General features: G+C 38.0%; 1 protein-coding gene across 6 annotated transcripts in view; it reads left to right on the top strand.

Annotated features, from left to right (window-relative positions):
• CEP44 (centrosomal protein 44) overlaps window positions 1-21,048 on the top strand; it is a 42,495-nt gene that overhangs the window by 9,033 nt on the left and 12,414 nt on the right. For 4 of the 6 annotated variants that reach the window (XM_067551716.1, XM_067551712.1, XM_067551714.1 and 1 more), the window contains 4 exons: window positions 476-623; window positions 12,893-13,043; window positions 16,970-17,116; window positions 18,346-18,453. In XM_067551716.1, the coding sequence (XP_067407817.1) occupies window positions 535-623; window positions 12,893-13,043; window positions 16,970-17,116; window positions 18,346-18,453 (495 nt within the window). In that variant the 5' untranslated portion in view covers window positions 476-534. The remainder of the gene's footprint in view (window positions 1-475; window positions 624-12,892; window positions 13,044-16,969; window positions 17,117-18,345; window positions 18,454-21,048) is intronic. The other 2 variants (XM_067551718.1, XM_067551715.1) reach the window with 1 other exon arrangement.

Below are 21,048 nucleotides of genomic sequence, written 5' to 3'. Positions count from 1 at the left end.
ATTTATATAAGCCTTTATATAAAGCTTTTTTGCTCTACACATTTCCTCTTGGAATACTCTCCTCTTTGCTAAAAAGCCTTTGTTTCTTTGAAATAATGATTCATCCATATCCCATAAGCTGGTTGTATAGAGCTGTCCCCAATGGTACAACTACCTGACAGTGAGTGAGTAAAACACAGTTCTTTGTTCCACCTGAGCAAGCTATTTAGGAAGCAGTAACCCAACTATGAAATTCAAATGCTGATCTACCCTTTCAAGCAGTTGTAATTCTAATTTACTGGCTGCCCTATCTATTGCATGCTTTAATTTGAATGAGGAAGTACACAGACATTAATTTATGCAGTACTTCGGCTCAATAACATATTGGGAAATGTTATAGAATGTTCTAGAGAGAGGACAGAATCTAGGGGAAAAAACATGGACTTCAGTGGTAATCCTATTGAAGTTTATAATTGTCATATTTTTTCTTTTTAAGGAATAGAATATCCTGTATTAAACTTGTCCCATAATCTAAAAGAAGAATAGCGTGAAATAATGGCAACAGGAGACTTAAAAGGAAGTTTACGCAAGCTAGAACAAGGACTTCGCTTGTTAAACTATCCTAGAGATGTGGATTACACAGGGTAAGAGGCAATGAGATATTTTGAATGAATTTGTGCTTATACATCATGATGACCACAAGAATGTAAACAGTTCTGGTAATTGTTAATACAAATCCCACCACAGAGTTAATATGGAAATTATGACCTTTGCATGTGTATCATGGCAGGATTGAATACACATTCCAAAACATATAATAATATAGTTATGTTTTGAGTGTGTGCACTAAGAAATAGGTTATTTCTGTTGACAAAGATGATAGAGTACTGATGCTTCTGGGTTGGGATTTTCTACAGTGGCATATAGCCCAGTCATGAGTGCTATTAGCAAATATCTCCAATGGCCAGAAATGGGACATTAGAGGCGCAGGGCTCCGAGTTACTACAAAGAATTCTTTTGCAGGTGTCTGGCTTGTGGTCTTGCCTATATGCCAAGGATATAACTGGTCTCCATATTTGGGTTTGAGAAGGAATTTCCCCCCACGTCAGATTGGCAGACACACTGGTTTTTTTCTGCCTTCTGCAGCATGGAGCACAGGTCACTTGCTGGTTTGAACTAGAGCAGGGGTGGCCAACCCGTGGCTCGCGAGCTGCATGGGGCTCTTTACTCAGACAAATGCCCTGCTCTGGAGAAGAGGGGGAGTGAAATTGACGAGCTGCTGAAATTGAGGAGCTGGGGTAGAGGGATGAGGGGGAGTGAAATTGACGCACTGCCTGAGGGCAAGGTAACTGGGGCTCTTTGTCTCACTCTAGTTCAGGGGTGGCCAACCAGTGAATGTGGTGGATTCTCTGTAACTTGAAATCTTTAAATGAAGATTTGAGAACGTCAGTAACTCAGGAGAAGGTGTGTGAGGTGCTGTGGCCTACAATGTGTAGGAGGTCAGACTGGATGATCATGACAGTCCCTTCTGGCCTTAAAGTCTATGACCTGAGCCAGTTGCAGGTGCTTTATTGCAGTGTGGACATACCTATAGATACTATTACCACCCTTTGCAGCTGTAAGGCATTACACAATTGACTTGGGACACTTTTGTGGGTTTCACTGTCCTCTGAAGCATTAGGGTAGTGTCCTAAATTGGAGGTAGGATGATTTAGGATACTTTTCTCTTATGGGAAATCAATCGATAGTACAGCTTCTCCAGTGTTGGAAACAGTGGAGCACTAAGGTAGAAAAGACACTGGTGTTTTTATCACTGTCTTCTAACCCTGCTCAGAGCAGGTCTAGAGAAGTAGTAATTTAAAGTGGCACTGCTCTCTCTATACTAGCGCACACACTAGTAGTAGTTCAGTGCTGAGAGAAAGCACTACTGTTCTTCCCACATCATCATCTAGATGTGCTTTAAGCAGGGTTAGATGACAAAGTGGTAAAAAGAACACTTGTGCATTTTCTACTGTAACACTATCCCAAGGGTAGCTAAACTGTTGAGAGATTTCACACAAAAAGTTAGTACAGGTACAGCCTGAGATGATTTGCCTCATTTACACACGAGTTACCCTTCTCCCTAGTGAAAGTATTTGCTATTTTAATAATCTGTTGAATATACAATGTCAATGAAAATATTCAGTATTCAGTACAATAATTATTGCATGTTCAGTTTTCTTTGATATCATGAGTCATTTGTGTAAGCAATTGCAAATCGAGATGACTTTCTCAGTAATAAATTGAGTGAAGTGTATTTGTCCTTTTCTCTCTTTAGCAATGCTTTAACAACACAGGTGACTTGGAAATGGGATGTATATACAGTTTATGACTGATGACAAGGTCCACTTAACAAAGTAAACAGCAGGCCATAAACACTAGAATTTTATAACTGTTAAATACCTGTTTCACAGTGGAGAGTAAGAATTCTATAATATAAGCTCTCCAAATCCAGAATCAAATATGGATTTTAAGTTACTTCACTATTGTAATATCATTTGACTCTGACAATCCCCTTTTTGGTATTCTGAAATTAGTGGAACAAGGAGGAGCAGTATTTTAACTAACTTTTATGATGGTTTTCTGAGATGTTTAGTAAATTGAATTGTATGGGGGTAAGAAAGCTAGGAAAAAAGTTCTTGGTGCCTGATTTTTATTCTCTTTCCCACCTTCCAAGGCTCTCTTTCTCTCTCTTGCCAGCATCAGTACAGGCATTTGATTAGCTCAGAGCTTCTATACACAAGCATTTTCCAAGCAATACCTCCTGCAGTGTGAAACTGAACAAACATATGTTTCATGTATGTTCCTTTTCAGTTTCAGTTGGGAAAATACTTGTGCTTAAGAATATAGTGTTAGTGTCTGTGCAATTCTGTGCATAGTATCTCCACAGGAATCAGTAAATGGAAAAAAACCTATACCTTGTTATGAGGGAAGGTGGATTCTAAGTTACTGGACTACAGATGTCCTAAATACTTGGTTGAATTAAGTGCAACAACACTTGTAAAAGCTATAAAAATAATCCATAGTTTCCTTATGTTTGCTGCAGAACTAGGCACTCAAGTGCAACAGAATTCTTGAGGTCCAGGATAACTTGGGCTATTATAGAAACTGTAACTTGCAAATCTGAAATACTGTCTAATGAATCTAATGTGCATATATAAAGTTACTTTGAGATTTTATGATATACCAACCTTCCAGTTTTCCTGTTTGAATTTTTTTTATGACACAAAAATTAATGGCAGCACAATTAGTATTTGCTGCGTGTAGATGGCAATTATGCAGAAATCCTCAATGGTGCATGCAGAAATACAAGAAGGAGAGAGGTTTTAGCATAACTGGTGATATAATTCGACTCTCTGACTAGTTTTTCCTGTTGTGCCTTGATTAAAGTTGGGCCGTTGCAAAAAACACACTTTTTCCACTGTGCTGTGGAAGCAATAGCATGTCACTGAAGTTGTTTATAGTGAATACTTCACATTTGGCTTAAAGTTCAGCTGGAGTTTTTCATCTAAACTGATCTTTACGCTAATGCAATTTTTTCATTTATAACCGTGTTTATGAATTTTGTACAAAGTACATTTTTTTGGAAACAGAGGACTGTCTTTATAAATAATCTTAGTACATTAACCAGTTCCATAAACTTAAGTGGCTGAATAAACCAAAAATGTTGTTTAAATCCCCTTGAAGTTTTAGTTCTTTACAAATTGATAGTAAATGTCAGTTAAAATGTATATCTACTAATATCAATAGGTTTTATGTATATTAATATAGCTAAACGTAAAGGGGTAATAAAAGGATTTAAATGACTAACTTTTGCAGAAAGATTGAAAAAAATGTTATATGATGGTAGATATATATATATAGATGATTATATGTCAATGTTCTTCTTAGAGTTATTGTACACATGGATTCCACTCTTGGTGTGCATATGCCCATGAGATCGGATTCTTATGGCCTGCAGTGTGTGGTTGGGTCTGCACTTGTGTTCTAGATGTCCTTGGCCCTTGCTTCACCTCCAACCCCCCCGCCGGTAAGTGTATAAAGGGCAGAGTAAGCCCAGCCATCCCTTGGTTCCTTCTTATCGTTCAGGACAGCAAGACAGAAACCCTGCAGTGTCCAGTTACTTCTCAATATTCAGTGTTAATGTTAGCAGTAGCATTAACTAGTTAGTGTTAGTCTTTTTCCTGTTGGCAAAAAATAAATTTGTTTAGTCAAATATTTAGGTTTTAGGACCTGCCTCTCCCACTGCCCCCCAAAATACCAGGGGCTCTAGCAATATGGCAGAAGTGAAATCCCTGGAGTTTAAAATTTGACTTTCTCAAGAGAAATTTCAACACCATTTAACAGGTACTCGAGGTACCTTTGATTGTCTAGGTGAGGAATACGTTCCATACATATTCCTGAGAAATTGGTTCAGTACAAGATATTACCTCACCCACCTGTATCACTTCTTTAAATGGATTCAGAAAACTAGAGAGGCCTTCTCAAAATTATTTCTCATGGAATGCCAGCTTCCATGGATGCCAGAAAGAAGTAGTGAGATCTCAGTTCTCCAATCAGTCTCTTTCCATGAGCACCACAGTGGGCAGAGATTTCACCCTGAACTTCTGCGCTCTGTCAACCAAGACTCAGTCGTCTTCCCTCAATTCTGGCATCAGATACAAGCTGAGGCAAAGGTTATCCTTTCCAGTGCTTACCAAATCAGGACACAAGAACTTGCTGGTATCTCACTTGTTTTGGGCTCAACAGTTAAAGGGTAGTTAATGGCCTGACATAAGTCCATCTGGCACCTTGGCACGTTAAACATGTGTCTGGTACTGACGAAACCCGTGGACTGCCTTTTTCTATCATTGGCCGCTTGATACCTAGTGTGTTGGTATCATCTGTACTGGCACCTACAGCATATGTGATATAGAGTGATATAACTGTAGGATTAGTAACAGTGTCAGTGAGGATGCTGATAGTGAAGTCACCTGTTAATGAGTTGTCAGTGCAGCAGATGGAGGTATCTCCAGTACCAACATCATCCCCTACCAAATTAGGGAAAATACAGAAGAGCCAGGGCACTTCTGAAATGATGCCCTCCCCCATTTGAGTACTCCTTTTCTTCATTCTCTTTGAGACTTAGTAGGGAGTCATCTCCTACATAGCCACCCTTTCCCACTTGGGTACCACAATCTCAGCAGGAAACAACTGGGGACTCCCAGGGGATCTCTGTCTTGGTATCTACAGCCCAGTGCCTGGACCTTTTATCAGCCTTGGCTCTACTGGATGCCTGGGTGTGTGTGCGCAGCCATGTTCTCATAAGCCTGCAATTTCTACCTTTTCTAAAGTTAGATTACCCTTCCCAGAGAGGTAGTTTAGACCAACCCAGATGGGCCAGCTAGTGCAGCGTCAGCTACAGAGACAGGAGAAGGACAATGATTAAGAACAACATTTACAAGAAAAGGAACAACTTGTCCCTGCTTCAGTCTTGTCATCCCTCCTCAGTGAATGACTTTAAGGTGTTCCAGGATCTCATCAAGCACATGACAGAGACTCTGAAGATATTTCTGGAAGTGGTACAGGAGAAATATGATAAGCCTCTGGAGATCTTGCACTCTTCCATAGCTGGCAGAATAACAATGTTGACAAAATGAGCCTGCAAAAGACCTCTGGCTGACTCCAGTCACACCTAAGCATGCAGACAGAAGGTACAAAGTCACTTCCAAGAGGTTTGATTACTCTTATTGTCACCACTACTGGGATCTGGTTGTAGCAGCCATCTAGGAGGAGTCCAAAGCAACACCTACAGAAACCCCGTAAAAAGGTGGATCTCTTGGAATGCAAAGTCTACTTATCTGTCAGCCTCCAGATGAACATAACTTTCTGAATTGGGACAAACTTGTCCAGCTTGTGGACAAGTTACCAAAAGAATATCAAGAGGAATTTAAAGCTACAATGATTAAGGGACATCTGATAGCCTGCCATTCCCTTCAGGCTGTGCTGGATGTGTCCAACATAACAGCATGGAGTATGGTCACATCCGTGTTGATAAGATCTTCAGGGATCCTCCATGGACATCCATATCACAATTCAGGACCTGCCCTTTGACAGTGATGAGCTTTTTAAAACAGATGAGACCCTCCATTCGCTAAAGGATTCCATGGTGACTGTCGTCTTTGGGACTGTCCATTCCTGCCCCAAGAAGAAAGCAAATAAGACCACAGTCTTCCTTTAGGCAGTGTCCCTCATCCATTACTATTACCAGCCTCAGAACACTTCGGAGGCTCCACTGACAACTACCCTGATTCTTAATCTACTGCTGTGCAATCTGCATCTTCCACCAACCAGCAGGTTTGACACCAGTGTTGAGAGCTTGACAGGAATCTCTCAAGGATCACTTCTCTTCCTCTCACCCTTTGGCAACTACCTTTTTATTTTGGGAAACCTGGACTTGTATCATCTGAAACAGTCGGTTCTGGAAATAATCAGTAAAGGCGTATTCTCTCCAGTCCCCATCCCTTCCTATCCCTCCTCTCCATCACTTTTTCAGGGATCTTTTTCATGAGATACAGTTGAAATGAAGTGGACTCCTTTTTACATCTTGCAGTTGTGAAGGAGGTATGTGTAGTGTTGAGGTGTAGGGGGTTTTGTACACATTATTTCTCATGTAAAAGAAGGTTCATGTCCTATTCTGGATTTCTGATATCTCAACAAATTCATCCATTGTTTAAAGTTTAATATGGTGATTCTGGCCTCCATAATTCCCTCATTAAATCCTTGTGACTGGTTTGCAGCTGCTGACCTTCAAGATGCTTATTTTCACATATCCATTCATCCAGTCCACAGGAATTACCTCAGATTCCTGATGGGAGCACCTCACTACTTCTGGTGTTTTCACAGCATTGAAAGTGTTCACCACTAAGTACTTGGCAGTCATGGCAGCTCATGTAAAGAGATGGCATTCAGGTCTTTCCAGAACTCAACAAGTATCTGGTCCAAGGAAGATCATTTCAACAGGTTGATTCAAGTGACCCTAAAACTCTTTGTCTCACTGGTCTCAAAGTCAGCAGAGAGAAATTTACACTTATTTCGACTCAAAATAGTTCATAAGAGCTGTGTTAAGCGCTCAGTACCTGGAATCTATATTTCACAAGAAAGGTTCTAAATTCTAAGGAACTTCAAATATCCAAAGCTCGCACAAAGAGCAGTATGAGCATTCCTCAAACTTCTGAGACAAATAGCTTCATGCACCTATGTGACACAGTTTGCAGGACTGTACATATGCTTCATATAATGGTGATTAAAATCAGGGTATCTACCCAGCAGGCTCTGCATGGACATAGAACCAGAGAAAGGTAGGGCTGGAAGGGTCCAGAGCCCTGCACTGAGGCAGGACCAAGTAAACCTAGATCATCTTTGACAGGTATTTGTCCAACCTGATTCTAAAACTTTCAATAATAGGGATTCCACAACCTCGCTTGAAAGCCTATTCCAGTGCTTATAGTACTCTTATAGTTAGAAATTTTTTCCTGCTATTTAATTTAAATCTCACTTGCTTCAGATTAAGCCCATTGCTTCTTGTCCTACCTTCAGTGGACACAGAGAATAATTGATCAATCATCTTTATAACAGCCCTTAACATGTTTGAAGAGTGTTTTCAGGTCCTTCCTTAGTCTTCTTTTCTCAAGACTAAACGTGCCCAGTTTTTTTAACTGATTTATCTAAACCCTTTTAGCCTTTTTGTTGCTTTCCTTTGCTCAGTTTGTCCACATGTTTCCTAAAGTCTGGAATCCAGTTTTGTACACAGTACTCCAGTTAAGGCCTCCTGAGTGCTAAGCAGAACAGAACATGAGTGCTAAGCTCCCATGCCTTACATGTGACACTTCTGTTAATATACCCAAGAATATTTTCACAACTGCATCATGTTGACACATTCAATTTATGATCCACCAATACCCCCAGATCCTTTTCACCAGTACTACCGTCTAGTCAGTTATTTCGCATTTTGTAACTGTGCATTTGATTTCCCCTCTCCCCCTCCCTAAGTGAAGTACTTTTTGCTTGCTTATTGAATTTCATCTAGTTGATTTTTGGACTAATTTGCAACAGTCATTTTGAATTCTAATCCTGTCCTCCAAAGTGCATGCAACTCCTCCCAGGCTGGTGTCATCTGCAAATTGTATAAGCATGTTCTCCAGTCCGTTATCCAAGCCGTGATGAAAATATTGAATAGTATCAGACCAAGACTGACCCCTGGGGACTCCACTAGGTATGCCATCCCAGTTTGACACGAGCCATTGATAGCTACTCCTTGGAACAGGTTTTTCAAACTTTTGTGCTCTGCCCTTTGTAGTAATTTCATCTAGATTGCATTTTTTCTAGTTTTCTTATAAGACTGTCATTTGTGTCTGTGTCAAAAGCCTTACTTAAATCAAGATATATCAAGTCTACTGTTTCTCCCTCATCCACTAGACCTGTAATCCTCTCGAAGGAGGAAATTAGGTTGACATGGCATGATTTGTATTTAACAAATCCATTCTGGCTATTTCTGTTTTCCTCCAGGTGCTTACTGGAATAATTTGTTCCAGTATGTTTCCAGGTGTTAACTTTATTGTATGTACTTTATTATAATGTCTTTATTGTAATGTATTTATAGAACTACCTCTTATTGCCTTTTCTGTCTCTTGTTAGGTGTAACTCATTTTGTGCCTTAGCCTTTCTGATTTTGTCCTTATATGCTTGTGCTATTTGTTTGTATTCTTCCTTAGCAATTTGTCCATATTTTCTGCTTTTTGTAGGATGCCTTTTTGATTTTTCTGGTCATTTAAAGAGCTCCTGAAGAAGCCATGTTGGCCCTTACTGTTCTTCCTATCTTTTGTTTGTACTGGAAACTGTCATGACTTTAAAGTTGTCAATTTGAGAAACTGCCAGTTCTCCTGAATTCCTTTATCCCTTAGATTTTGTTTTCCTTTGGGATCTTATCTTCCATACCAGTTCTGAGATTGTTAAAATATGTTTTTTTTTCAACTTACGCTTATTCTGCAGCTCTCACTCCTTCCTTTCTTTAGAATTGTAAAGTTTACCATTTCATGATTTCTTTCACCCAGTTGCCTTCCACTTTCAGATACACAACCAATTCCTCCCTGTTGGTCAGAATAAAGTGTAAAATGGCTGCCCCTCTGATTACTTCTACTATTTTCTGAAACAAAATTTGTCCTCAATACATTCCAAGAACTTATTCAAAATTTTGAGTTTTGCCATATTATTTTTTTCCAACAGATGTCTGTGTAGTTCTAATCTTCCATTATTTATCAGGTCTTGTGTTTTGGATATTCGTTTGTTCTAGAAATATCTCATCCACCTCCTCTTTCTGGTTTGGTGGTCTATAATAGACCACTACCAGATATCACCTCCTTTTATCTTTACCCAGAGATTTCAACTAGTTTGCCTCTCACCTTGTTCTGGACTTCAGAACGTGTGTGTGTGTGTGTGTGTGTGTGTGTGTGTGTGTGTGTGTGTGTGTGTGTGTGTGTGTGTTGATTGTATGCCACAGGATTCTTCTCAAGCCACCCTGTGAGTAGTTTTGCTTAGTCTGTTTTCATGGTCTCCAAGTCACAAGCACACACACTTCCTTTTTTACCATGTTTACCTTCTAATCCTCTGTTTTCAACCATGGTAGAAAGTAGCACAGGTATACAGCAGGAGGAGCCTTTCACACTCTTTTCTTTCCTTCACTGACCCCCCCCCCCCCTGAACTCCCCCTGTACCTTCTGTTCCTCCCAATTATATTCCTCCCCAATTACCTCAATTGCCCAACAGTTGCCACCAAGAGTTAGTAATCCCCAGCAATAACAGATTGAGTCCAATTAAATCTGCAGCCTTCTCTGTGCTACAGCAACCTCAATGACTAGGGTGCTACAACTAGCACTCTCACAATGTATAATACAACACCTCCTCCCTTTTTTTCTTTCCTGTCCTTCCTGAACAAGCTATACCCATCTATAGCAATATTCCAATCATGAGAATTATCCCACCAAGTCTCTGATTCCAATTAAATCATAATTTAGCATATGGACTAATACTTCCAGTTCACCCTGTTTATTCCACATACACATTGCATTTGCATCTAAGATGTTGAGCAGATTTCCCTCTGGTTGCTCCTATAACCCTATTGTACTTTCAAGATACGGTTCTTTGAGATACGTTGTCTGTGTGGATTTCTTTCTGGCTGTTACAAAATCCCTACTCCTCCAGGTTTCTATATTAATGAAGGAATATGAGGGATGATTGAGCTAACTGCCTTTTATGCCGTTGAATGGGGGAGGAGCACATGATGACTTCCATAGGTGTGGCCTCAGTTGATGCTAACCAGAAGAATCTAATCTCTTGTGTATGGTGTGCATGCACATCAAGAGTAAAGTCGTATGGGCAACAAATCTTCAAAAGGCACAGTTTCTGTAAGGTAAATAACCATTTTTTAATAAAAGCCTGGAAACTGTAACACAGTTATTGTAGCTAGATAGGTTCTTTGAATGATGATTTGACCTCAAGACTGGTGCATGGACTAAATAACAAAATGGAAAGTAAAGGAGAATTTAGGCTTGTTTTAATAAATAGGTCAGCATTTGCAAGCATTTATGCCTCTTTGTGGCCATAATCCCTTCTAAAAAGTCTTAGATTACATCAGTATTCAGTCTGAGTGCATATGATTTCAATAAGACTGGTATTTGATGTATTGATAAAGGAATAGTGCTTTTTGAGACAAACTTTGTTACCCACATAACAGCATTTTGGGTATTGCAAGTCGTAGAATTCCTGATTAAAGTATTTCTTTAATGAAACTGAAGGCAATTTGTATTAGTTTCAGTATGATACTCAGTTATTGCATTCTGCTTATGTCTTTGTCAGTTCAATAGTAACTTTCTTTAATTTCAGGTACGAAGGTATTCCGGTTACACAGTGCTGATAATACTGCTTCATTAATTCATTCCCTTTGGCATTCTGCTCATTCATAAAAAGGATCAAATGGAAGAGAAAGAGAGACTATAAGATGTCTGTGCATCTGCTTGTAGTCTTTGTGGTCTACTGAAGCTGCAAAAAAAATATAAGAACTGAATAATGAAATGTTTAACTATCAAAAACAATGAGAGTCCTGTAGCACCTTATAGACTAACGAATTTGAAATTTGTTAGTCTTTAAGGTGTTACAGGACTCGTGGTTTTTTTTTTTTTTTTGCTGTATACAGACTAATATGGCTACTCCTCTGGAATGTTTTAACTATGCAATTCTAAATATGAGTGTTAAGCAGAGCTTGAAAAATTTACCAGACTCCTCTTGTCAGAAATGTAATCCTACTAGGGGGTAATAGCAAAGGATGTGCATCAGTGAGAATCAGGATTAAATGTTTTCACAGTCTGGGTGGAAATCTGTCTTCATTGGGTTAGCAATAAAGAACTGGAATGACACAAGGACAAAATACAAAAATAAAAATAAAAAATAATTCAGAAAAGCTATAAAACACTTATTACAATACAAATCCCAGATACAAAGGCTGAGCTAACATAATGGCAAAGGGCTATATTTCAGTCGTAGAGCACCTTCTTTCTTTTCCAGTGTTTAAATGGTAGGTCTAGATTTCTACTCAAAATCTGTTTGCACAGGAGGTTTTCACTGTTCATGTATCAGTTGTATAAAGTGCGGCAGCAAAACCATGGAATGTAGTTCAGAATTTTGTCAATTTACAATCTGCACTCCTATCCAGCAAGCTCAACACCAATTCTTTGTGTGTGTGTGTGTGTATGTGTTGCATATTTGGATTGGTTTGGTGGAAAATTGGAATAGGTGCTGAAAAAGCAAATAAATTGGGTAAAAGTGTCAGTTCAAGGTCAGGTAAATGTGGTTATTTACACTATCTTATACATTGGGCTTAGAACTCCATCATATATGAGTGTCTTTTTCTATGGGGGAATTAATATGGCTTATGAAATAAATTGCATAGTATGTGCCTTGAATTTCCATTTTATAACTTTGAACTCTAACTTTATAACTCTATTCTTTTCAGGAATTGTCTTTTCCAGAGTGGGTAAACTCTCACCCTCTGTTTAAAGTTTTGTTTATACCAGGGGATATCTCACACAGAGGAGTGCATTCAACTCCATATTCAGTTACTCATGGGCTGGCCTATAAATTCAGGATTATATACTCCCCACAGAGCATAGTAGAATACCTGCTGATGTCACTATGAAGTTTGTAAAGAGATCAATCGGATGATATGGCCATTCCGTTATAAATAAACATTTGGCTATTTGTTCAGTTCATTATTATCACATTCACTGTTCAGTAACAAGATCTGCTGCCCTTTGGAACACTGTTATTTCTGCCCTTTGTTTCTTTTCCTTCCCCCCTTCCTTCTTCTCTGTCTTTGTGAGCCCTTTGTTGTCTCTACATTTTTTTCCATTCAGCAACTTCCAGTTTCAGACCCAGTGTGCGTCACTCCCACCTACTTCTGCATTTCATCTGCTAAAATGATCAACACTTAACCTTAAAATATTTTATTGAAGTGTCATTAGGCTATAGAGTTGAAATTCCAGGGTGATTCAGAGGGAGATAGGAGTTTGAGTCAATTTCAGGCAGTCTTCAGACTCAGGCAAACTTTGCTGAATCAGGTGACCTTCTAAACTGAACCAAGCTTTTATCTCTGAAGCCAAGAGGGCTAGAAACTTACTTTAAAAAGAAAAGCAAAAAAAAGCTGAGCTTCTGAACAATTTAGATGTCTTGCAGGCCACACAGATATACTTTGAAGGCTGCATATTTGACACCACTGGTTTATACTAACTGTTGATTGTCTACTTCCGTTTACTGTGCAAAATACGTCTCCTTTTTTCCCCAGCAGTTTGGTAAAGGGTGATCCAGCTGCATTTTTACCCATCATCGGTTATTCCTTCACATCCTTCTCAACTTACGTAGCAGAACTGTTGGTGGAATCTGATGTAGAGCTCACAGCAAAAAGTGATTTGCGTTTTATTGAAGCTATCTATAAGGTATCTAACTTTATGTTTCTTGAACAAGAAAAGCAATTTTAAGTATGGCCTGATAATTACATTGCAAAACATTTAGTATGAGTATACGCTGACTAGTAGAATAATTTTTTAAAAGAAAATATCGATGACAATCATTTGGTAACTCCTGCGCAAGAGGTTTGTCTAAACTAAGCTGTCTTGATTTGTAAAGCATATTCCAAGTGTCTTTTGCTTGATGTGTAGAGTCAATATTTCAGAGGAGCCATGACGGCTATGTGGCAGGTCCAAATTTTGATTTACAGCTTTATGAAAAAAGTAAAGGTTGATATTAGCCCAAGTTTAATCTTTGGCTGATACTATTATTGTTTGTATTATTGTAGGGGCTAAGAGCACCAGTGATGGACTAGGACCTCATTGTTCTAGATGCTCTCTCTAGACAGAGAACAAAAAGACAGTCTCTGACCAAAGAGCTTACAACCAAAGTATAAGACAAGAGACAACAAATAGGTACAGACAGATTGATGGAATACAAGGAAACAATAAAACTATATTGGTCAGAATGAGAAGCTGTGGCCTCAACACACCAGAAGCCTAGCCACTGTCAAGTTATTAGCAAATATGGTCAAATATCTCTTCTGTTAAATGACATCTACAGTTTACTGGTTTAAGATATGTAAGCGTACCTGAAGCATTCATTGTACAATGTATTATGCAGCCTAGAGTCGACTGAGTGTGCTTTATTGCCACTGAAGAAATTAAAACCAAATCGAAGTATTCATTTTGCAAACAACTGTTCTTGAGTTATTTTTATGATGTGCCTTTTACCCTAGTGTCTATAACTAAGGTATATACAAATTTTATCTTTTTGGTACTCTCACAGTAATCTTATCCAAACTGTTAGAAATTCTATACAATCCTAATATTAAAGATACAACATTAGACTAAAAAAATCTAACAAGGATTACTTGCATCATTTCCTAATTCTTTTACTATTGATCTAGTTTATTATAACTGGAGAAATTACAATTTGCTACTTAAAGTTGTTTTATCTCAATCCTCATGGTGAGTATTGAATAAAGGGAATAATGCCAAACTCTGTGACCAGATGGAAGTATGGCTTAGAGAAAACATTATTAGATTAGTTTACGTAGACATTAGTAAAAACTGTGCACAAAGGTTACAGTAATGTAAGGAATATTTCAGATTTGTTTTATATATAAAAACACATTTCACTTTTACATGCTATTTAAATGAAAGTGAGCTGGTGAAAGCTCAGCACAGACAAGACTGAGAAGATGATGGTGGGCTGCAGGAAGCAGTTGGAGGAGAGGGCGGATATAGTACAGTTTTCTTGATTGAAAGAGTGTCTGCCATGAGTTACCAAGGTTTACAACATAAGAGTGATTTTGGACACCTACCCTCCCCGTAGCTGCAGTCAGATGTTTCTACAGTTCTAACCCAGTAAACTTTTTACAGTCTGGTTCTGACTAAGAGGTCACCTTTCATTCTGAATGCAGACCTTGCCACTGTTAGCCATGTCTTTGTTACTATAAGACTATTGCAATACACTCTATTTGGTGCTACACCTTAAAAGCTGGTGCAGAACGCAATGGTTGCTCATGTATTGAGCAGGACTTCTTAATAGGAGCATGTGACACCGGTTCATTGAGACCTGTGCTGTCTGTCTGGTCTCCTGTTTAGTTTAAGGTGTTGGCTATGACCTCAATTCCTAGGCAGATCTCAGTCTATTTATCTCTGGGATCCTTTCTTTCCCAATATAGTCAGCTGTGGTGCACAGAAGGGATTCCATTTATAAAAAGAGAAGGGTTTGTGGGTGGATATACTGTGTGGGCTTCAGGGCTCTGGAACTTGCTCCCTCATCTTGGTCCAAAATAGCTTGATGTTGGGTAACCATTTGGGCATTCTGCTATTTCTTTTTCTTCTGGTTTTTGGAGTGTGTTGAGGGTATATTCCTGTGGCTAAGTTCCTTTCTGATTGACTGCTTAATGCTTCTGATGTTATTAACTGAGGGCATGTCTACACTGCAGCTGGGACCATGTTTCCTCATGCAGCTAGACTAATGTGCTAAATCTGCTTGAGCTAGTACACTACAAGTAGCAGTGTGGCCATGGTGGCACAGGCAGCAGCTCAGGCTAGCTGCCTGAGTACAAACCCACCTGCCCCCCTGGGCACGTACTCGGGTGGCTAGCCAAAACTGCTGCCCATGTCATTGCTGCAGCCACACAACTATTTTTGGGATGCTAGCTTCAGCACAGGTAGCACATGTCTGTTTATCTGTGCTGGAGACATGCTTCCAACTGCAGTGTAGATATATCTGAGAACTAGGGTGTTAAGCTTGTGAATGCATGTCTTTTTTATATATTTTTACTCTTTTTTTAAATTGAAATAAGATCTGAACAACAGTAATTTGTTTTTTTTAACATTGTCTTATATGGTTAGATTAATAAATACTTTAAAGTAATTTGTTGCTAGTTGGCTGGTAATGTGTATTTTAATTTAAAGTAAAGCTTGTACACAAAAAATCTTTCCATCAAGTTTGTGTTCATAATATTTCGCTTTAATGAATGTCCAAGATTTCTAACCTTTAGATCTTGAGTCAAACTGAATTCAGTTATCAGCTGTTTTTACAAGGAATTTTTTTTTTCCCCCCATGGAATTGAATAGACTTAATTTGTCAAGTTATTTCTTTGCAAGCGTCTTTATGGATAGTTATGCAGTTTTCAGCCATCCACATTTTAAGTCATCATGTTTTAAACATAATTATGAAAGCTTACCAGGATTTCTGCTTGTTATATTTAAAGTCCTGTTCCATTCCAGACATTCATCTATACTGATCAAAGTTACGGGTTTATTACTGGTACAGAGTATGTAATTATCCCGTAAATTACTTTGTAAATATGTCTTAAAGCTGGATTAAAAGTAGATATGTGTGCCATCTTAGTTAAGACACTAGATGAAGTGTTTGGTAGGGTTTTTTTGTTTGTTTGTTTTGTTTTTGTGGTGGTGTTGGTAAATGCTCAAATGTAGGTTTTTACCTGGGTACAGAGAGATACTGCCCATTTAAACATTAAGTAAAAATACTGCTTCAATACTCATATTCCTGGATGATCCTGTTGTTGTTGAAATAAATACCATACTGATATCAATAGATTAAGAATAAAAATGTTTGACTTTTGCAGAGCATTATATTTAATCCAAAGGAGTTTGCATAAATTCACCTTTTGGCAGAATTTTTTAGGTGTAATGTGAAATTCTGCTTATTATTATATAGCAACTCACTTCACTGCATGACACTATACTTCATTTCTATCATTCTGTAAATTTTCTAACTATAAGGGCATTTAAGCGCTGTAATAGGTTTCTAAGGGAGGTTGTAGAATCCTCGTCACTAGAGGTTTTTAAGAACAGGTTGGACAAACATCTCTTTGGGATGGTCTAGACTCTAGACTTATTTGATCCTACCTTAGCACAGGGGGCTGGATTTGATGCCTCTTGTGGTCCCTTCCAGACCTTCATTTTTATGATTTTCTGATTCTCTATAAAGTTGAAACAAATAACTGTTTTTACTGTGCATTCATATTTCTGGAACTCTCCAAAACTTTTTCCAAACTAGCTTAATTATTTAGACATGTATTAAGATTGGTATTTGTATTTTGTTTTTTTGTTATTTTAAAGTAGTTATTTGAATTAACATTTGAATTAAGAATTTGAATTAGGTGTGCTTGGTAGATTGGCAGAAGATGGGAGTTCCAGTTATGGGGACAGCTTAGAATTTACGAAGACGAACAGATGAAAAAATTTGCTGACAAAGCTAAGGGAGTAAAAAGAGCAGTTGTGCAAAAATAAGAACAAAAATATAGTTTCTTCAGAACAGAGACTATATAAAGGAATATATAGAAACTAATTAAAGTTTTACTCTCTTGCAGCTACTTCGAGATCAGTTTCAATACAAACCAATTTTAACAAAACAGCAGTTTCTGCAGTGTGGCTTTGCAGAAAGGAAAATACAGATTGTTTGTGACATTATCAGCTCTGTGATGAAAAAGCATAAGGAATTAAGTAATATGAATAAGGTACTGAGCAGGTGATACTTCAGATATGACTTTAAGTAGTTGAAAGAAAGATTACCTATATTTTGAAACAAATATTTCAGTTCAAATGTTGCTCTAACTATGTTAAAGATCACTGAAGTTAGAATGGGGGAGGGAACCTAAATCAGAGTCCATCCCTTTACAAATTCGGTATGTACTTTCCCAATATATAGGGTGTATCAGATATTTAACTGATTGTGCACTTGCTGATAACCAAGGAACCTAGACATATTAACATGTTGTTGTAGTGAACAGACAAAATTTCAAGGTATTAGAGCAAAGATAAGCAAATTCACGCCTATTAATAGTAAGTTGTATGTATTCTTTTACACTTTTGGATGTAGCAATTGTGCACAATAGTTCACTGGATTTCTCAGACAATGGTTAAAGTAGATTTAAAAGAAAATGTAAACTAATGAATTTTTAAATCCTGAACAGATTTAGTAGGAACAAAAATTGAACATCTACTTTTCGTTATGTTTTATTTTATTTTCTGAAAAGTGTGACACTAACAATATATTGTTTAAAAAAACCCAACTTTTAAGTCCAAGTATCTTTAATAAGTTATGTGGCTATATAAGTTCTTACTACTTGTATTTGAGTTTGGGTTGGATTTCAAAATACACATTTTGGATCTCATTCTATATAGATCTTAATATATATTATCTATTTAGTATTAGGGCTGATAAGGAATCTCATATATCAACTGATATTGTGTGTATAGACAAGTTCCTTCCATAAAAGAAATCTGAAACTTGTTCCTATCTCATAGGAAACTTGTGGGATATAGATAATTAACCATTGCATGTAACACTAGAGTTAAGCAGTTCTGTCCTATGCATTTGTGTCTTGACTGTTGTTATAAGGATATATTGTCCAATAATTTTTTAAAAAATCAGTGTAAATACCTTACAAATATTTTTTATATTATGTCCATGACTGGCGAGACCCAGCCTCATTTGTGTAAAATGTGATTTGTGAATATATGTACACTAGATTCACTTTCAAGTGTTTGTTTTATCAACTATTAGCATAGTTCGGGACATTCTTAATTTTTTTTTTTTTTTTGGTCAATGTTTTATAATAAAAAAATCCAAATGTGTTTCATATGTATGGTGTATAGTCTGATTCAGTAGTGATAGCTTTAAACAGTTTATTTCAGTGGGGGGAAAATGACATTCCTAATGTGTTTTTTTTAATTTATTTTGAAGGCTAAATCTCAAACAAGAAAAAAACCCAGGTCTGTTAAATCTGAATCACAGGCAAATTGTGAGAATTTTCTTGCTGATCCTGTTTGCAGAACTGTGATTTCTCAGCAGGTATGAAAATAGAAGGGAAATTGTTTGCTTTTTTAATGTATACAGTTCAAAGTTCTTTAACACTGGTGGTATTCACAAATCAGAGTAGGGTGATCTGCGGTTGTTCAGCAATCCAATACATTCCTAAAATGTAAGCTTTCACTTAAAATAAACAAACAAAAATCTTTAGTTGTGAAGATAAGTATAAAAACAAGAGCCAGGTGAAAATGGATGCAGTAAAAGTGTAGCTCTGAGAAATGTGCTCTGATTCAGTTGGCAGTTGACTCTGAAGGCTAATGATGTCATTTAAAGTATCATTATACTTAACTATTTCATTGGTGATCAAATCGTGCAAGAAAGGAGAGGGACAAACATAATATGAAGATGTGCATAATCTTTTGGTAGTGGTATGTTTGGGTAGAACTTGGGTTGTGAATGGAGTTTGAACTCTTTCAAATCTGACCCTAGTTAATTCTACAATGATCTGTCATCAGAAATGCTTTTTGATAGTCTACCAAAATCTGTAAAATGTCTCATCATAACACATTTCTGTTTTCTAAGTTTAGTATACTTGATGTAGTAACCTGTGCTGCTACTGTTCTGTGAGGGAGGCTGAAAGGTTTTACTCTTATTCTTTGCCATAGAGGCAGCAAAGTTACAACCTGCAGAACTTTTCCAAACTGCAATAGTTTAGTAAATCCAGACAGTCTCTACTGAATGCCAGAACACAGCACCACTAGCTCTAAAAATCTGTCCTCATAACAAAGACAGTTACCTGCATTTGGAGTGATTTACTGCTTGACCCTACCCTTTCTGGATGATAAAGTAGAAAGGGGAATATGCAGGACTCCTATGGACAGATTATCCACATCTCCTTCAAAGAGACGAATCTATCAGTCACACTAAAATATGCAATAAACAGCCAGTATTGAAGAAACCATTGTTTGATATTTGCAACTCTGCAGACTATTGGTTACCTCCCTTTTTAAAGCATGCTAATTGAGAAGCAAGCAGAGAAGTCTCCAATTCTACCTTTCAGCTGCCAATGTTCTGGCTCCTTCTCATTCTGGCCTTTGGCCAGTGAATGATACAGGAAAAGAACTTATTGCTCTGGACAGGAGGAGGTTTTCCATCATAAACAAGAGAAATAGATCATATTCATTTTATTAAACCTCTTGTGACACTTGATATACTGTTGATCATCCAGTACTTCTATCCAGTCTCCAAGAAAATTCAGGGGAAAATGGAAGTACTCTGAATGACTCAGATCCTTATGCTGAAATCAGAAGGAGGTCATGGACAGATGTTTTTCCACTTCCAAAGCCATCACCCTTGGAATCCCACAATGCACATGATTCTTCCCTTTATTCTGTCACCAACTGGAAGCCATTGAAGGTATGTCTACCCTGCAGTTCGAATCCACAGCTGGCCTGTACCAGCTGACTCGGGTTTGTGGGGCTTGAGCCAATTGGCTGTTTAATTGCGGTGTAGATGTTTGGGCTGGGGCTGCAGCCTGAGCTCTGGGACCCTCCCATCTTGCAGGGTCGAAGAGCCCGGGCTCCAGCCTGAGCTCGGGCATTTATACCACAATTAAACAGCCCCTTAGCTCAAGCCCCAGCAACCTGAGTCAGCTGGTACGGGCCAGCTATGTGTTTTTAATTGCATTGTAGACATACCCTGAGAGCGTTCTTAAATCAGGCTGAAGTGCAATAGTGCGTGAATGATGCCTACCTTTCTATCTCCTTTCTGCTAAATATAAATGACATTGTCTCTTGCTTCCTCATAGTTTTGATCCAAAGTCTATTTGAACCTAGTTCAAAATATCTGGGTAAAGATAAATGGGGGGGAAAATAGGGGTGATCTCATGGTATAGACCGCCAAATCAGGAAGAGAGGTGGATGAGGCATTTCTAGCACAAATAATAGAAATATCCAAAATACAAGACGTGATAGTAATGGGGAACTTTAATTACCCAGACATCTGTGGAAAAGCAAAACCCAAAATTTCCAGTATATTCTTGGAATACAATTCAGGACAACTGGAATGTATTAGGGACAACTTTTTGTTTCAGCAAGTGGAGGAAGTAAGTGGGGGCAGCCATTTTTTAGATTTTGTTCTGACCAATAGGGAAGAATTGGTTGTGAATCTGAAGGTGGAAGGCAATTTGGGTGAAAGCAATCATGAAATGGTAAGCATTATAATTCTAAGGAAAGGAAGGAGTGAGAGCTGTAGATTTCAGTATAGTGGACTTCAAAAAAGCAGACTTTAACAAACTCAGAAAGCTGGTGGGTAAGATGCCATGGGGGGAAAAATCTAAGGGATAAAGGTTCAGGAGAGCTAGCAGTTTCTCAAGGAGATAATATTAAAGGCACATCAGCAAACTATTCCGATGCAAAGGAAAGATAGGCAGAATAGTAAAAGGCCAATATTTCAGTAGCTCTTCAATAACCTGAAAATCATAAAGGAGTCCTACAAAAAGAGGAAACATGATTGATTGGCTAAGGAGGAGTACAAAAGTATAGCACAAGCATATAGGGACAATCAGAAAGGCCAAGGCACAAAATGAGTTAGACCTAGGCAAAGGACACACAAGGCAATAAGAGATTCTATAAATAC

Source organism: Emydura macquarii, unplaced genomic scaffold (genome assembly GCF_026122565.2).
Source record: "Emydura macquarii macquarii isolate MOO-44397 ecotype Brisbane River unplaced genomic scaffold, CSIRO-AGI_Emac_v2 contig_1363, whole genome shotgun sequence".
Taxonomy (NCBI): domain Eukaryota; kingdom Metazoa; phylum Chordata; order Testudines; family Chelidae; genus Emydura; species Emydura macquarii.
The sequence above is the reverse complement of the archived record's forward strand: the minus strand, read 5'-3'. Positions and strand labels throughout refer to the sequence as shown.